The sequence below is a fragment of the Capra hircus genome, chromosome 17, assembly GCF_001704415.2.
Source record: "Capra hircus breed San Clemente chromosome 17, ASM170441v1, whole genome shotgun sequence".
NCBI classification, from domain to species: domain Eukaryota; kingdom Metazoa; phylum Chordata; class Mammalia; order Artiodactyla; family Bovidae; genus Capra; species Capra hircus.
In genome coordinates, this window is record NC_030824.1 from 35,792,571 (window position 1) to 35,811,946 (window position 19,376).

At 34.9% G+C, this 19,376-nt stretch overlaps 1 protein-coding gene across 1 annotated transcript in view; it reads left to right on the forward strand.

Annotated features, from left to right (window-relative positions):
* Window positions 1-19,376, forward strand: part of ADAD1 (adenosine deaminase domain containing 1) — a 45,436-nt gene that overhangs the window by 4,429 nt on the left and 21,631 nt on the right. Inside the window, exons 5-7 of the mRNA XM_005691287.3 lie at window positions 3,704-3,772; window positions 7,586-7,711; window positions 18,099-18,222. Of these exons, the coding sequence (XP_005691344.1) occupies window positions 3,704-3,772; window positions 7,586-7,711; window positions 18,099-18,222 (319 nt within the window). The remainder of the gene's footprint in view (window positions 1-3,703; window positions 3,773-7,585; window positions 7,712-18,098; window positions 18,223-19,376) is intronic.

Here is a 19,376-nt window from a genome sequence, read left to right on the forward strand (position 1 = left end):
AGTTATTTGATAGTAGTTAAAATGCTCTTGTATATTTTAGCATCAAAGATATAAACCTGTTGCTGAACTGTCTAGTAACTTTGTTGATGGGTTTGAGTACTGAAACTTAGTTTCTTCTTTAATTTATTGGATTCTTGTTATGTTCCTAAACTATACATTTAACATGGACAGGTTTTTATGCAATTTTTGTGACGTTTGCCTGTGTTAAATTTGATAATGTTAGGATTGCTTGAGAAAATAAGGGCCTAAGGTAACATAGCAAGTAGGCTGAGAGTGTAAACTCCAGAAATAGATTGCTCAGTATTGAGTATTGTCCCTGGACAGATAAGTTGTTTGTCTTCTAAGTCTTAGTTTCATCATTTGAAAAATGGAGACAAGGATAGATACCTCCTATATCTGTCATTTTAGAATTCAATAAATAATGCATGCAAAGCCTTTAACCAGTGCTGGGTGAAGAGTAACATAATCAATTAACAGAGGTTCTTATTAATCAATTTGAAGAATATATGTGTTAGCGTAGTAAACAGTAAATAGTTTTTTTCAGTATTCATTCATTTTGATTTTTTTAATTTATTCATTTTGGTTTTGATTTCATTTAGATTACATTTTGTTTTCCCTATAAATGAAGCAACTTCAATAAAGAAAAACATTTAAATTTGATTTAAACAGTGACAGTTGACTATTTTTAAATTCAAATTATCACTGTATTTTATGACTGGACTTTTTTTTGTTTATAACTTGTTAATTGTAATATTTCTTTCATAATACTTCCCTTAAGGTCATTTTGTTAAGTTCAATCTGTATTTCATATATTTTAATTTTTCTGTTTAAGTAAAACCATTATTCAATAATTAAAAGTGATCTCTTTTGCCACGTCTCAAATTTGATGTGTCTGTTTCATTGTTTTAAAAATAGTTTGTCATAGTTTGGATTAAATAACTACTTAGAAAGTATTTTGTTAATTTTCATATTTCTGTTCACTATATTTCAGATTTATTAAATTTTTTAGGGCTAGATGTGATTTTGCTGTCTTACATATATTGGTAGCTTATTAATGGAAAATCTCTCTATATGATGATTTTATAAATTATCAACCCACTTAGGTATGTGCCCAGAAATATTTTCCCTGTTTCTTTCCAACCATCGCATGCATTCAAATCACTAAATCTGTGGTTTGAAGATCTGCTATGTTTCAGATAGTTTTCCCAGGATCCATCTGCCAATACACAAGATGCAGGAAATGTGGATTCGATCCCTGGGTCAGGAGGATTCCCTGAAGGAGAAAATGGCAACCCACTCCAGTATTCTTGCCTTAATTCCATGGGCAAAGGAGCCTGGTGGGCTATAGCCCATATGGGGGTGCAAAGAGGACACGACTGAGCACACACACATGCATGCATGTTCCAGGGGCTGTGATAAACACTGGGAATCTAGACTCAAATAAGACCCATCTTATGCCCTCAAAAAATTAAAATACTTTGTTAAAATCAAGTTAAAACATATCTACAGAATTTCCCAATTTCCAATTACTAGAAAAGGATATTTATAATTGGTTTCTCATGAAAAATGCATTTCCCTAAAAGTTTTCAAAATGTTTATCTAGGGCTAGCAAATCTTTTGCCCTTTGGCTACAACTTTTAGTTTCTAAACATTTATATTTTCCTTTTTTGTGAACATTAAAGTAGCATTTTCCCATCTCCAGTGATAGCATTTTAATATTCAACATTGTTTTCTCAAAGAATGATAGAAATGCATTAATTATGACTAAACTTTCTTTCAGTTCAGTTCAGTCACTCAGTCGTGTCCCGCTCTTTATGACCCCATGAACTGTAGCACACCAGGCCTCCTGGTCCATCAATAGCTCCCGGAGTCTACCCAAACCCATGTCCACTGAGTTTTGAAAAAGTCCAGTTTGTCAATTTTTTGTTTGTTTCCTGTGCCTTTGACATCATGTCCAAGAAATCATTACCAGATCCGGTGTCATGAAGCTTTTTCCCATATTTTCTTATAAGAATTTTATAGCTTTAGCTCTGATGTTTGAGTCTTTGATCCATATTGTGTTAATTTTTATATAATAGTGTTATCTAAGGGATCTGACTTCATTTATTTGCATATGAATATGTAGTTTTTCCAGCATCATTTTTAGAAAAGACTGTTCTTTCCCCTCATTAGACTTTTTAGAAAAAAACCCTGATGCTGGGAAAGATTGAAGGCAGGAGGAGGAGGGGATGACAGAGGATGAGATGGTTGGATGGCATCACCAACTTGATGGATTTGAGTTTGAGCAACCTCCGGGAGTTGGTGATGAACAGGGAAGCCTGGCATGCTGCAGTCCATGGGGTCTCAAAGAGTCAGAAACAACTGAGCAACTGAACTGAGCTGTCATTTCCCCTATTGAATGGTAGTGGTGCTCTTGTTGAGAATCATTTGAAGGCCTTGAAAAAAATTTATTTCTGCACTCTCTATTCTATTTCATTGGCCTATATGACATTACCACAGTTTTGATTACTGTCACTTTAGTATTAAGTTTTGAAATCAGGAAGTGTGAGTCCTTCAACTTTGTTCTTTTTTTTCAAGAATACTTTCCCTGTTTGTTTATGGTGTTTCAAAATGTAGACCAACTTGTACAGTCACATTTTCTTATTTATTGAAAGCATTTGTGCTTGATAAACAAGATTAATATCTTTAGTTTTCATTTCACCCACTGAACAGATGGGAAAAAAATCTATCTTCCTCTGAGTTTTTAGAGTTCTGCTTATCTAAAGTTCAGAGTGTATATATCTAACTATAGTCAACATTTACTTAACTAATGTGAACCCCAAGATGACATTGTGAATCCTTCTTTGTTAATTTCTGTGTTTTCAACCAGTTTTTCATTTTACTCAAAGTGAGGTCCAGAGTAGTAGTTCTGTTTACTGTCTTTGTCTTTATGAATGATTCTTGAGATATGCTAACTACTTTAGTTGAACCTTTGCTCCTGGACTTTTTTCATTTAAACTTTACAATCATTTTTGTCCCTTTGATTTAGTGTCCTGCTTTTTTCTTTTTTTCCCTGGATTCCCTAATTTGAAACCAAATTAGAAAGCTATTGCAAAGAATTGGGTAAAAAAACTTAGAAAACTTTTTTTTCCATGTCAATTTTTTTTATTGTGCTACTGACACAAAAGAATGAAATTGTTTCTGAATTATGTTTAGACCTTTAAATTACTCATTTAACAAGTTCATTTAAATAAATAACTTAGAAAACTTTGAATGAAGTATTCCCCTACAAAATACTCTGGTAAAATAACATTAAAATGATAATTTTTGCTTACTAAATTAAATTTTTGATAGAAGATTAAATACAAATGTCTTACAAATGTTTCACCTGGTATTACTGTAAATATAAAATTATTCATAAGCATTTAAACTAGGGTTTAATTTTAACCGATTTTCAGAATGTTGAATCTGTTACAAAGCAAGCTATATAGTAGCATAAGAATAGGGAACCAGAAATGTATAATTTGGTGTTTGTATAATTGATTTCAGTATAATAAAAACATTTAGAAGGCTGAGCTAATGGATAATTGATGGCCTAGAGTTGGCAGAAGTATATAGAAAAAACAATCATTCTTGGATTGTTGTTTTATTACAGAATAGTATTATACCTGTCCTTTTGAACATTTAGGTTTCATTTTTCCTTATGATTTTGTTTTATTTACAGGTCCTCCTCCTATCCCTGCAGAACCTATTGTTTCACCTGAACCAGTATATGTTTCAAAAGTACATTATGGTAGGAAAGTCCTTTATGATAATTTTTAAAAGAAGATTAACCCAATTAAAATTATAACAGCATACAATTAAAATATGCATAGGTATGAAAATGTGCATTAGTATTTTATTCAAACCTGTCACACTTCTACAAAGATGAGTATTTCCTTCCATACTCTGCTAAAAATTAGACAAACAATAAAATTGGAGAGGAACAATTGAAGAAGTGGCTTTTTTCCTATAAAGAGATGACATCAATATCATGTAACTGCCTTTTTGAAAATTCTGTGCTTTGGTGGGCTGGTCATTAATGAAATCCAGTGGCTTTCTGATGCTTGATGGTTGGGATATTCATTTCAAATAATCTGTTCACTTTCTTTTAATGTTAGTTGTTACTCAAGCTCAAGAAAACTGTAACTGCAATTGAAGTTACTAGTTGTGTGACCTAGAACCACTTACTTTTCTCTGTATACCTTAATTTCGCTACCTGTAAAATGACTACAACAATAACTGCCTCATAGGGTTATTGTGAGGTTTAAATTAATTTATGCATGTACAAAATCTTGATCAGTGCCTGGCCCACAGTAGGTGAACACTAAATAGTAACTACTATTATTTTATTATAGTATTTATTCTATTCAACACTATATGGTGACTGTTGTATTCTTTTCCCATTCGATTGTTAATCTCCTGAAAGGCAGGAAATTATCCTTAATTTCTAAATTGCCTACATAGTAGTAACACTTTAGACTTTAAAATTTAGAGTATTTGCAAAACTGAAATGAAGAAGAGCATTTCTTTCTTTGTCCTTTCCAGGTCTGAGGATTAGGATTTGAAAACACTTTTCAGGCTTGGTTTTCCATGGTCTTTTTGAGATAGAAAAAGCCTGTGTACATTTGTGTGCTTGTTTCAAGTAAAAGGACTAGACCAGGGGAAATAGGCACATTCAAAAGGCAAAATCAACCAAGAGTTAAATATATTCAGTCAAATATTGTCACTTGATCAAATGATCATAGGAATTGATGAACAGAAGGACAGTGAGTGATCATTTCAACAGGAATGATCTCTTAATATTGAAAGGGGCTCTAGTCTTTTCAGCTTCAATGGACATTTTTAATGAATAGTAGAAAGAATCCTAAGTTGATGATGGGCAGAAAATACAGATTACTGGTACCCTGAGTATGTGGTTAACAATGTGTTTACAAAAATACATGAGTAGAGTCAGGTTTGATAGGCTCAGGTAAGGAGTTAAAAAGTTAAAGATTAACAGTTCTCTGTTAGGAAAGGGAGGGACAAATATCATTTTTCAGGCTTATGTGTAAACACAGGAGTTGAATATTATCACTTTGAAGAACAGATTTGAGATACATAAAAATCTCCTGAACAGCTCCTTTTGGGCCAGTTATGGAAGGTATCATTTTCTCACAGCCTGTCTACTTTGCCATATTTTTGCTGGACTGTATCTTCACTTAATATAATGATATTTTGGTTCTGAAGATAGATTCAGGTTCCTTATGATACTAAGGATCACTTGAAATTAGCAACTGGAAATCAAGGAAATGGTGTTAACGTCATATATGTAATGCTTTGTCTCATCCTTCACGTCCAGTGATTTGTGAGAACATTTTATTTCCTCAGCAAGCAGCACACATGTATAGGAAAAATGGTATTGCTCCTTATTCATATGCATGCTAATAAGAGATCCATTTAGTAGCAAAGATTTGTTTATAGTCACAGGATTCATTATTTCCTTCAACAATCAGTTACAATCAAGAGCTGTATCAGTATGTTGTTAACTTCTAAATGTTCTTTATAATATGTAGGTGCAACCTTTTTATATGCAGTGAAACATTGTCCTGCCACAAACATAATTCTTGTTCTGTCAGTATTAATTGCAGTGTATTTTTCTGTTCTGTGTCATTGCACAAAATAATTGCTAACTGTATAGTCAAAATCAAAGTCACTGAATCTTGTCCGACTCTTTGCCACCCCCTGGACTATACAATCTGTGGAATTCTCTGGGCCAGAATACTGGAGTGGGTAGCCTTTCCTTTCTCCAGGGGATCTTCCCCACACAGGGATCAAACCCAGGTCTCCCGCATTGCAGGCAGAATCTGTACCAGCTGAGCCACAAGGGAAGCCCAACCATATAGGATGTGATGAAGCAATAATTTGAAGCATTCGTTCTTTGGAACCATTAAGAAGGAGGGTAGCACTAATGTCTACCTTTGAATGATGCCCAAGACCAGTTGCAGAGTGGATTTTAGCATGCCCAGTTTTAATTTTTTTAAGTAGTATATGTTTTTATTTATTTGTTTATATTTTTGTTCATCAAAATATCCATTCTGATAATAGTGGTTGCATTTGGAGAGGAAGACTTCTGAATGTACACCTTTTATATTGCTGTTGGAGTGAAAAAAAGGTTTCATTTTAAAATATCATTAAATGAGTATGCTTCTCCTGTATCATAAGATGTTGGTGATAAACAGAGCCAAGTTGCTGAATACTTCTCATTCATATTTTTACTATACACTATACACTTTTACTAACACCAAAAACTAATTTTTATGCCACACAATGGTTTTGCAAAGTTAAATGAAATATATGCTAGCATGCAATTGTAATAACTTGCACCTTCACACTTTGTGGTTAGATGAAAGAATATAACCAGTAGTTCATTCTTCTTTCCCTCAGAATTTCATTTTATGATTGTATTTATAAAGTTCTTTAACTCTTTTTGATGTGACTTTACCTGTTTTTGCTAAGAGAGCATTGACAGTATTAACAAAGAAAAATTCAAGTTTGACAAATATAAACAAACTTGTAAATGGCCTAACTGAGATTAGTTGTACTAAGACTAATAATGTTAAAATTTTTATCATTTGTGTGCCTTTTTAATATATTTATTAAGCAGGTAAGAATTTCTATGAAAGTATGGGTTTCATATATATGCAATGCATGAGAGCAAAATTGTGTCATTACTTTTTTCCTCCGAAGATATCATGGACTGCAAACCATTTGATAAGACTACTTAGCAGCCATCATGCAACATCAGGAACTTTCAGTGGCTTAGTAAACAAGTAAACTTTGAGAAATACTCTATTAAGTGATTCTGCAACCTCTCATTCTCTAGAATAATGATTCTTCCCTGGGGATACACAAGCATATGTACACAAAGCAATAGGTGGCCAAGGTCCTATCTCAGAACCTCAAAACTTTCATATTTTTTAAAAAGTCTGTGGGTAAGTTTTGATGTATATTCTTGGTTATAACTATTCTGTAGTAATCCTAATTACTTTAAACTGCCTTTATCTCCTTTCAAAGTCTGGGGTTTTCTTTTCTTTTTTTTTTTTTTTTTTTTGCTTTTTTTTGTTTTTGTAGGAACATGGAACTATATCAAGAGTTTAAGTGTTTAGTGCTTTTCGGTGGTTCTCAGTGGGGCAAATACTAAGGAGTATATTTTGATTATCACAGTGATTAGGGAAGACTGTTGGTTTTCATTGACATCGTGCTTATCAGGCAGTGTGGGACAGTCCCTTATAACAGAGAATTGTCTTTTGTCCTGAATGACTTTTCAGTATTTTATCAAATACAAATCAGTAATCTAATTTGTAATACTTGCACTTCTTTTTTTTTTTTAACAAAAATCTATCCAACAGCTCAATAACTTGTATACTTTTAGAATGGAATACTTTAAAATCTCAGTCATGACATAAATTGTACATTTGCTTACATACCTCTGAAAATTAATTCATTCAGTTGAAAGGTTATTCTGGCCTCTGGGATAAAGCACAGTGTTCTTCAAATTGATGTTGCATTTGATTTTTTTTTCTAGAAGGGAGACATATTCAGTTTGCAAAGATTTCACAGATTGTTAAAGAAACATTTAGTCAACTAATTTCTAATCAATCAGACTATCTGAAATGTAGCAACTCATTAGCTGCTTTTATAATTGAAAGAGGTAAGTGTGAGTATTTGGTATGTGTTTATAGAAAAACTATTAAGTAACTTAATGATACTGTGGTAGTATATAATTAACTTTCTTTGCCCCTATTGATAGTGGTACTGCATTAATTTGAAATAGCCTTTTCTAGTAGGTGTGGGTTGTTAAACACACTTTCTCAAAGAGATAAAGTATACTGAACAGGAACCAGTAGAGAACTGCAGAATGGTAAAATACTTAACATTTTAATCAGTAACTATGTTGGAATCACTAGCAGCTTGAAATCTAAGCTCATTATAACAAACACTGAGGACTCTATAAAAATGAACATTTTCTTCACTATCAAGTAATAAAAGATTAAAAATGAAAAATCATGAATCTGTTTTTTCCTGTAATTATTATAATGTGATTTCAATTACATTTTATTTTTTATCCTTTAATGTTCTATATTGATATTAAAACCATTTGAGTTTTATATTCATCTCTGAATAAGACACTGTAGATGATACAAAAACAATTTCATATTTGGTTCCTATTCTTAAGGATTTTTTTTAACCTAGGTAGGAAGAGAAGATATATATGATTATTCAAGGGTCAACTTAGTTTGAAATCATGGAGCATGGTACCTCCATGCTTTTTTTTTTTTCCCTCTCTCTAGAGATAGCTTTGGTTATTTGGGTGTTTTTGTGTTTCCATACAGATTGTACAGTTTGTTCCTGTTCTGTGAAAAATGCTGTTGGTATTTTAATAGGGATTGCACTAAACCTGCAGATTGCCTTGGACAGTAGTATGGTCATTTAAAAAAAAAGATTTATTTATTTTAATTGGAGGCTAATTACTTTACAATATTGTGGTTTTTGCCATACACTGACATGAATCAGCTTTGGGTGTACATGTGTCACCACGTCCTGAATCCCCTCCCACTTCCTTCCCCATCCCATCCCTCTGGGTTGTACCAGTGCCCCGGCTTAGAGTGCCCTGCTTCATGCATCAAACTTGGACTGGTCATCTGTTTCACATATGGTAATATACATGTTTCAGCGCTGTTCTCTCAAGTCACCCCACCCTCACCTTCTCACACAGAGTTCCAAAGTTTGTTGTTTACATCTGTGCTTCTTTTGCTGTCTTGCATATGGGGTTGTTACCATCTTAATTTCTTCTAGTCTTTGAGCATGGTGGATCTTTCCATTTGTTTGTTATCTTCAGTTCCTTGTCAGTATCTTACAGTTTTCTAAGTACAAGTCTTTTCCAAAACTCCTTGGTTAGATTTATTCCTATGTATTTTATTCATTCTGATATAATTTTAAGTGGTATTGCTTTCTTAATTTGTCTTTTTTGATAGTTCATTATTAGTATGTAGAAATGCAGAAAATTTCTGTATATTAGTTTCATATCATGTAACTTTACTGAATTCATGTATTAGTTGCAATAGTTTTTTGGTGGAGTCTTTAAGAATTTCTGTATATAGTATGTCAGGGTTGGCAATTTTACTTCTTTCCATTCAAATTGTATTCCTTTTATTTATTTTTTAATCTGATTACCATCGCTTGGACTTCCAGTACTATGTTGAATAAAAGTAGTGAGGGTGAGTATCTTTGTCTTAATCCTCTTAAGAGGACATTGCTTTCGGCTTTTCACCATTGAGTATGATGTTGGCTGTGATATGTCATATATGGCCTTTATTATGTTGAGGTACATTCTATCTCTACCCACTTTGTTGAGAGTTTTTTGTTTTTAATCATAAAAGCATGTTAAATTTTGCTGAAAGCTTTTTTGCGTCTATTGAGATAATGTACTTTTTAGTTTTCAGTTGTTTATATGGTATGTCACATTGATTGTGTATATTAAACCATCCTAGCATGCCTCAAATAAATCTCACTTGATTATGGTATATGATCCTTCTGTTAATGTATTGTTGAATTTGGTTTGCTAATAATTTGCTGAAGATCTTTTTACATATGTGTTCTTCAAGCATTTTGGTCTGTAATTTTGTTTTGTGGTATTTTTCTATGGTTTTGGTATCAGCATAATGCTGGCCTTGTAAAGTGAGTTTGAAAGTGACCTTTCCTCTTTAATTTTTTGGAATAGTTTAAGAAGGATGGGTATTAACTCTTCTGTAAATGTTTGGTAGAAGTCACCTGTGAAGCCATCTAGTTCTGGACTTTTGTTTGTTGAGAGTTTTTATACTACTGATTAAATTTCATTACTGGTGATTAATCTGTTCATATTTTGTTTCTGCCTTGTGCAGTCTTCGGAGATTGTATGTTTCTAGGTATTTATTTCTTATTGGTTGTCCGTTTTATTGGCATATTATGGTTCATAGTAATCTGTCATATTTCTTGATATTTCTGTGGCATCAGTTGTAATTTAACCTTTTTCATTTCTGATTTTATGTGGCTTGTTTTTTTTTTAATGTCTCTGACTAAAGGTTATAAATTTTGTTTCTTTTTGAAGAACCAACTCTTTTTTCCATTATCTTTGTTTTTTCAGTCTCTGTTTCATTCATTTCCATTGTTATCTTTATGATTTCTACTAACATTTGTTGTTCCATCGCTCAGTCATGTCCGACTCTCTGCAGCCCCATGGACTGCAACATGCCAGGCTTCCCGGTTCTTCACAATCTCCTGGAGTTTGCTCAAACTTCTAACTTTAGTTTTTGTTTCTTCTTATATTCTAGTTCCTTTAGGTATAAGGTTGGATGACTTGTTTGAAAATTTTCTTCTTTCCTGAAGTAGACTTATTTATTTTATTTTGGCTGTGCTGCATCTTCATTGCTGCACTGGCTTTCTCTCTAGTTGCTGTGAGAAGGGGCTACTCTCTAGTTTGACCATGTGGTCTCAGTAGTTGCAGTGCACCAGCTTAGTTGCTCCATGGCATGTGAGACCTTCCCAGTCAGTCAGTCAGTCAATCAGTTCAGTCACTCAGTTGTGTCCGACTCTCCCCGACCAGGGGTCCAACCCTTGTTCTCTGCATTGGCAGGCAGATTCTTAACCACTGGACCACCTGGGAAATCCCTAGACTTGTTTTAATTTCAGTCTTGTATCTGCTTTTGCTACATCCCATAGATTTTGGGTCATTGTATTTGCATTTTCATTTGTATATAGATATTTTTTTAATTTCCTCTTTGATTTCTTCAGAGACCCATTGATTGTTTAGTACCATGTTGTTTAAAATACATGTTTGTGTTTATGCTTCTTTTCTTATAATTGATTTCCACATTCATAGCATTGTGATCAGAAAAGATGTTTTATATTAATATGATTTGTCTTCTTAAATTTATTGAGACTTATTTTGTGGCATAGCATGTGATCTGTCCTGGAGATTGTTTCACATACACTTGAAAAGAACGTGTATTCTATTTTGATGAAATATTCCATATATGTTCAGTTCTGTCCGGTCTGATGTGTCATCTAAGACCAGTGTTTTCAAATTAATTTTATGTCTGGATGGTCTGGCTATTGATGTAATTGGGGTGTAGCCCCCTACTATTATTGTCAAGTTCTCCCATAATGTTTATTAATACATTCTTTATGTATCTGGATACTCCTATGTTGAATGCTTTGCATTTACACTCGCCATGTATTCTTTTCAGATTGATCCCTTTATCATTTTATAGTGCCCTTTTTGATCTTTTTACTCTTTCTTTTTCTTCCATTTGCATGGAAAATCTATTTCCCTTTCACTTTCAACCTGTGTGTGTTTGTAGATGTGAAGTGAGTCTCTTGCAGGCGGTAATGTGTATCTTGTTTTCTATTCATTCAGCCACTTTGTCTTTTTTATTGGAGCTTTTAGTCTATTTACATTTAAAGTAATTACTGATTGGTAAATACTTACTGACATTTTGTTACTTGTTTTCAGCTTATTTTTATAGTTCTCTTTGGTTCCTTTTTTCTCTTGCTCTCTCTTCTCTTGTGATTTGATGACCATCTGTAGTAGTTGAGTTTGAATTCCTTTCTCTTTTTTGTGTGCATCTCTATTATAGATTTTTGGTTTATGCCTACCATGAGGTTCATATATTACTATAACTATATATATATGAGTGATTATTTTAAGTTGATGATCTCAAACTGAGAAGGACTGGGTTATAGAAAGTCCACATAAATAGGAGGTGAAAAGAAAAATGAATGGTATTCTTCTGAGCATAACGTTTCAAAGAAGTCTCAAATGGGGTACAGCAAAAAATTATTCTGTTGCCTTTTTTCCTAAAAGGCAAAAATTTAGACAAAGTATAATGTAAAACATCTGCCTTTTAAATTGAGATATTACTGAAGTATTTTAAAACTTTGCTTCTTAAAAGACTCTCAAACTTTTTTTTAAACTTTTCATTTTGAACTGTAGTATAGCCAGTTTGACAATGTTGTGATAGTTTCAGGTAAACAGTGAAGGGACTCAGCTGTGCATATACATGTATCCATTCTCCCCCAAACCCCCTCCCGTCCAGGCTGCCATATAACATTGAGCAGAGTTCCATGTCCTATACAGTAGGTCCTTGTTGGTTATCCATTTTAAATATAACATGTGTACCTGACCATCCCCACCTCCCTAACTGTCCCTTCCCTTCTGCAACCATAGTTTGCTTTCTAAGTCTCTGAGCCTCTCTCTGTTTTGTAAGTAAGTTCGTTTGTGGAAGACTCTCAAACTCTTATTTGAAGGTGTGGAATTATTGATAATTTTCCATATTTTTGGTCAATGGTTTTTCTAACTTTAAAATGGTAAAATAGAATTTTTCATTGAATTGTAAGCCTAATTCACTCATTTAACCTAATCTCTTTTTATATTAATACCTGGCATTTATTGGGTTGGCCAAAAAGTTCCTTTGGTTTTAAGAGACAGATTTTTTTTACTTTCACCAAGAATGTTGATGATGTTGTTCAGTCACTAAGCAATGTCTGACTCTTTGTGACCCCATGGACTGTAGCACACCAGGCTCCTCTGTTCTCCACTATCTCATGGAGTTTGCCCAGATTCATGTCAATTGAGTTGGTGATGCTGTCTAACCATATCAAACTCTGCCACCCCCTTCTCTACCTCCTCTCAGTTTTTCCCAGTACCAGAGTCTTTTGCAGTGAGTCAACTCTTAGCATCAGGTGACCAGTGTATTAGAGCTTCAGGAACAGTCCTTCCAATGAATATCCAGGGTTGATTTCCTTTAGGATTGACTGGTTTGATCTCCTTGCAGTCTAAGGGACTCTGAAGAGTCTTCTCCAGCATCACAATTCAAAAGGATCAATTCTTTGGAGCTCAGCCTTCTTTATGGTCCAGCTCTCACAGCCATACATGACTACTGGGAAAACCATAGTTTTGACTATACGTACCTTTGTTGGCAACATGATGTTTCTGCTTTGTAATACACTGTCTAGGTTTGTCACAGCTTTCCTTCCAAGGAAAGGTGTCTTAATTTTGTGGCTGCAGTCACCATCCACAGTAATTTTGGAGCCCAAGAAAATAAAATCTGTCACTGTTTCCACTTTTCCTCCATCTATTTGCCATGAAGGGATGGGACTGGATACTATGATCTTCGTTTTTTGAATGTTAAGTTTTAAGCCAGCTTTTCACTCTCTTTCACTTTCATCAAGAGGCTCTTTAGTTGCTCTTTACTTTCTGCCATTACACTGGTAACATCTGCATATCTGAGGTTATTGATATTTCTCCCAGCAATCTTGATCCCAGCTTGCAAATCATTTAGCCTGGCAATCCACGTAATGTACTCTGAATATAAGTTAAATAAACAGGGTGATAGTATACAGCCTTGTTGTACTCCTTTCCCAACTTTGAACCACTCCATTGGTTCCATGGAACAAACCAGTCTGTTTTCCATGTCAAGTTCTGTTACTTCCTGACCCACATACAGGTTTTTTTAAGAGACAGGTGTAAGGTGATTTGGTATTCCTTGGACATCGGACCCTGCCTGGGCTACAGTCCATGAGATAGCAAAAAGTCAGACGTAACTGAGAGACTAACACACAAGGTGGTCTGGTATTCACAGCTATTTAAGAATTTTTCAGTTTGTTGTGATCAACAGTCAAAGGCTTTAGCATAGTCAATGAAGCAGAAGTAGATGATGTTCTAGAATTTTCTTGCTTTCTCCATGATCCAATGAATTTTGGCAGTTTGGTCTCTGGCTCTGCTGCCTCTTTGAAACCCAGCTCGTACATCTGGAAGTTCTCGGTTTACACACTGCGAAAGCCTAGCTTGAAGGATTTTGAACAATAACCTTGCTAGCATATGAAATAACCACAATAGTATGGTAGTTTGAACATTCTTTGGCATTGCCCTTCTTTAGGATTGGAATGAAAACTGACCTTTTCCAGTGCTGTGGCCACTGCTGAGTTTTCCAAATTTGCTGACTTATTGAGTGCAGCATTTTAACAGCATCATCTTTTAGGATTTGAACTAGCTCAGTTGGAATTCTGTCACCTCCATTAGCTTTGTTTATAATAATGCTTCCTATGGCCCACTTGACTTCACAATCCAAGATATCTGGATCTAGGTAAGTGACCACATCATCATGGTTATCTGGATCACTAAGACCTTTTTTGTATAGTAGTTCTGTATATTCTTGCCACCTCTTCTTAATCTATTTTAGGTCCTTACCATTTCTGTCATTTATCATGCCCATTCTTACATGAAATGTTCCCTTGCTGTCTGCAGTTTTCTTGAAGAGATCTCTATATATAGTCTTTCCCATTCTATTGTTTTCCTGTTTCTTTCATTGTTTATGTAAGAAGGCCTTCTCTCTCCTTACTATTCTTGAAACTTTACATTCAGTTGAGTTTGTCTTTCCCTTTCTCCCTTGCCTTTCATTTGTCTTCTTTCCTCAGCTGTTTATAAAGTCTCCTCAGACAACCACTTTGCCGTCTTGCATTTCTTTTGAGGATAGTTTTGGTGACTGTCTCCTGTACAGTGTTGTGAACCTTCATTCTGTAGTTCTTCAGGCATTCTATCTACCAGATCTGATCTCTTGAATCTGTTCATCGCCTCTACTGTATAATCATAAGGGATTTTATTTAGGTTGTACCTAAATGGCCTAGAGGTTTTCCCCTAGTTTCTTCAGTGTAAGCCTAAATTTTGCATTAAGATGCTTATGATCTAAGCCACAGTCAGCTCTTGTTTTTACTGACTGTATAGAGCGTCTCATCTTTGGCTACAAACAATATAATCAGTCTGATTTTGGTATTGACCATCTGGTGATGTCCATGTGTAGAGTCATCTCTTGTGTTGTTGTTAGAGGGTGTTTGCTATAACCAGTACATTCTCTTGACACAATTCGTCAGCCCTTGCCCTGCTTCATTTTGTTCTTCAAGGCCAAACTTGCCTGTTACTCCAGGTATTTCTTGACTTCCTAATTTACACTCTAGTCCCTTATCGTGACCTCTTTTTTGGGTATTGGTTCTAGAAGATGTTGTAGGTCTTCATAGAACTGGTCAGCTTCAGCTTCTTCAGCATCAGTGGTCAGGGCATAGACTTGGATTACTGTGATACTGAATGGTTTGCCTTGGAAACAAACCAAGATCATTCTGTCGTTTTTGAGCTTGCACCCAAGTACTGCATTTCAGACTCTTTTGTTGACTATGAGAACTGCTCTGTGTCTTCTAAGGGATTCTCTCCCATAGTAGTAGATACAATGGTCATATGAATAAAGTTCTCCCATTCCTGTCCATTTTAGTTCACTGATTCTTAAGATGTCAGTGTTCAATCTTGCTGTCTCCTACTTGATCATGTCCAGTTTTCCTTGATTCATGGACATAACATTCCAGATTCCTATACAATATTGTTCTTGACAGCTTCAGACTTTACTTTCACCACCAGACACACAGCTGATCTGCTTTGGCCCACTTGCTTCATTCTTACTAGTTGTTCAGTTCCTCAGTCATGACCAACATTTTGCGACCCAATGAACTGTAGCAAGCCAGGCTTCTATGTCCTTCACCATCTCCCAGACCTTGCTCAAATTCATGTTCATTGAGTCAGTGATGCCATCCAACCATCTCGCCCTCTGTCATCCCCTTCTCCTGCCTTCAGTCTTTCCCAGCATCAGGGTATTTTCCAGTGAGTCAGCTCTTCGCATGAGGTGGCCAAAGTATTGGAGCTTCAGCTTTAGCATCAGTCCTTCCAATTCAGGGTTGATTTCCTTTAGGGTGACTGGTTTGATCTCCTTGCAGTCCAAGGGACTCTCAAGACTTCTCAAACATCACAGTTCGAAAGCATCAATTCTTTGACTCTCAGCCTTCTTTATGGTCCAACTCTCACATCCATACATGACTACTGGAAAACCCATAGCTTTGACTATACATTCCTTTGTCAGCAAAGTAATGTCTATCCTTTTTAATACACTGTCCAGGTTTTTGATAGCTTTGATCCAAGGAATGAGCGTCTTTTAATTTCATGGCTGTGAAATTAAAATCACTACAGTGATTTTGGAGGCAAAGAAGATAAAAGTTTGTCACTGTTTTCATTGTTTCCCCATCTGTTTTCCATATGTGATGAAACTGGATGTCATGATCTTAATTTTTTGAATGTTGTTTTAACCCAGCTTTTTTTCTCTTCTCTTTCACCTTCATCAAGGAGCTCTTTAGCTCCTCTTCACTTTCTGCCACAAAGACGGTGTCATCTGCGTATCTGAGGTTATTAATATTTTTCCCCGCAGTCTTGATTCCAGCTTGTGCTTCATCCAGCCTGGCATTTCACATGATGTACTCTGCATATAAGTTAAGTAAGCAGGGTGACAACATACCTAGACATACTCCTTTCCCAATTTGGAACCAGTCTGTTGTTCCATGTACTGTTCTACCTGTTGCTTCTTGACCTGCATACAGGTTTCTCAGGGTTGCCCTTCACTTTTCCCCAATAGCATATCAGACACCTTCCAACCTGTGGTTGGGGGCTCATTTTCCAGTGTCATATCTTTTTACCTTTTCATACTGTCAATGGGGTTCTCCTGACAAGAATACAAGAGTGAATTGCCATTTCTTTTTCCAATGGATCCTGTTTCTTCAGAACTCTTCACTATGACCCATCTGTTTTTTGGTGGCCCCGCATGGCATGGCTCATAGCTTTAGAGTTACACAAGCCCCTTTGCCACAATAAGGCTGTTATCCATGAAGGGCACTAAGAACTTTATTGAGGAACCTATTCATCATTTTGCTATACTACCTTCAGCCATTTTTCAGGCAATTTTATAATTCCATCTTCCCAAATTAATTTTTCTTTTTGAGCAAAGAACTATTCCAGGTGCTATTTACAGTCTTCCAAGGAATTAAAATTTTTTCCATTAAGAGAATTGAAGTTGCAGTATCTTGTAAATACAGTGAGTGAATCAGAACTTCCCAGCCAAGCTGTAACAGTTTTTGCCTGGTCATCAAATAGACAAGTGATCTAGCATTATCCTGGTGGAAGATAATGCATTTTTCTGTTTATTATTTCTGGATGCTTTTCATCAAGTGTTGCTTTCAGTTGGTTTAGTTGGGAGCAGTACTGTTGGAATTGTTTGGTTTTCTGGAAGGAACTCAGAATAGAGGAATCCCACCATGTTCACAAAATCACTTTCTTTCAATAAAGACCGGCCTTTGGTGGGGTTGGTCATGGTTCACTTCACTTGCCCCATGATTTCTTCTACATTATTGTACGGTGTCCAGTTTTCATTGCCCATCACAATTTGTTTTAAAAATGGAATGTTTTCATTATGTTTAAGTAGAGAATCACATATAGAAATACTGTCAGGAAGAGCTTCTTAATTTATGCTGACCCAAACATTAGAATGATGACCATAACCAAGCTGGTGCAAATGATTTTCAACACTAGATCTCGATATTTTGAATATTTGGGCTATTTCCCATGTGACATAATGTTGATTTTTCTCAGTTAATGTCTGATTTGATCACTATCATCTTCAACTGGTCTACTTGACCATAGAGTATTGTCCAGCAAAAAATCTTTAGCATGAAACTTTGCAAACCACTTTTGACTTGCTCGATCAGCCACAGCACCTTCTCCATACATGGGAGAAATCATTTTTTACATTTCAGTTGTGTTTTTATCTTTCTTGAAACAATAAAACATAATATGCCAAACATGTTGCTGTTTTTCTTCCATCTTCAGTATTAAAGTGGCTACCCAAAGATTTACCAATTTGGATAAATTTTTTTTTAATGCATGCTGATAGGACAGGTGTCACAATACAATCTTAACAGTTGTCTCAAATGAAATTAAAGGCAACTAAGTACTGCTAGTGCCACCTTACAGGAGAAAAAAAAAAAAAAAAACCTTTTGGTCAGTCCAGTAAATAAATGCTTAAATAACAGTTTGTTGAATATAAATATAAAAAGATGGTAAAGTAGAGGTGGAGGTTGAACATAGTGAAGAAGGAGGTCAAAATAATCTGTTACTGTTAACCTTTTCTTTTCAGCTGGACAACACGAAGTTGTAGCTATAGGCACAGGTGAATACAATTACAGTCAGTGCATTAAGCCAAATGGAAGAGTGTTGCATGATACTCACGCTGTTGTTACAGCAAGGAGATCTCTCCTTAGGTAAGGTAACATACATTTAATGCCATCAAATATTAATGCTCTTATATTAATATTAGCCTAAAGAATCACATATATATGTTATTATTTACAAGTGGAGTTTTACTCATCACTGAGCCAAGGATACGGTATTGTCTTACTTACCTAAGCTATCTTATATTTTCATGTCACTTTTAGAAACCTTATATATTAACTGCACTGTTTAGTCTATGAATTTTAGTGTCTTCCATTATCACGACCTTATGAACTAAATTTTAAAAGCCATGCAACCTGTTTTTAAAGAGAAAATATGTCTTCATTACTGATTAAAGTAATTAGAGAGTATAGCCTTAGATGTGGACCAAGTAGGCTTAGTAATACTTCACCCCTGAATTAGCCATACTATCCAAAGGCAGAAATCAATGAGTTTCCACTCATGAAGTCTCTACAGTCTACCAATGGTGGAATATCAATAAAGTATTTTTTAGACTGGCAGATCTCAGAGAGAAGGGGGCTGAGGTAAGCATGCCTAGTTTCTTTTTCCAAATTTATCAGTCACTGCTCCCTATAAAAGGAAGGAGTATCTGATAGTGGAGAAATAAACCAGGAATTTTACTCTTTGGAGTTTCTTTTCTGTGAAAACACAAAAAGTGGGAAATAAGCATTATCTCTGTATTCAGCTTTTGTTCTCTTACATCACTGAATTTACTTTTCAGAAAACCTTTCTTAATGGAATTTTTCAAACACAGGTGAGACTCAGATAATTAATACCTTCATTCAGTTATCAGCATACTGATTCCAGTATCTAATATTCATATCCAATTATTAGTGTATCCTGCTATATTAGGATTTTGTTCTTATTTAATTATGCATTCTCACTTTTTGTTGGTGATATTTTCTTTAAATCGTAAAAAACATTTAGGCATACTCTCTTTTCTGAAAATCTTATGTATCTCTAATAATATGGAAAGAATCCTATAATCTTAAAAGGAAAGCTATTGGGAAGTCCATGAAAGTAATACAGCTCACTGAAAACTACCTCTTTTGTGTTTATTTCTTCCCATGCTTGGCACTGTCAGATATACTGATGATTAATTTTTATTAATATTTCTGATGATAGGATTAAAATTATATTTTTTTGAGTAAGCAAAATAGTATTTGTCCCCTTGAGTTGTCTT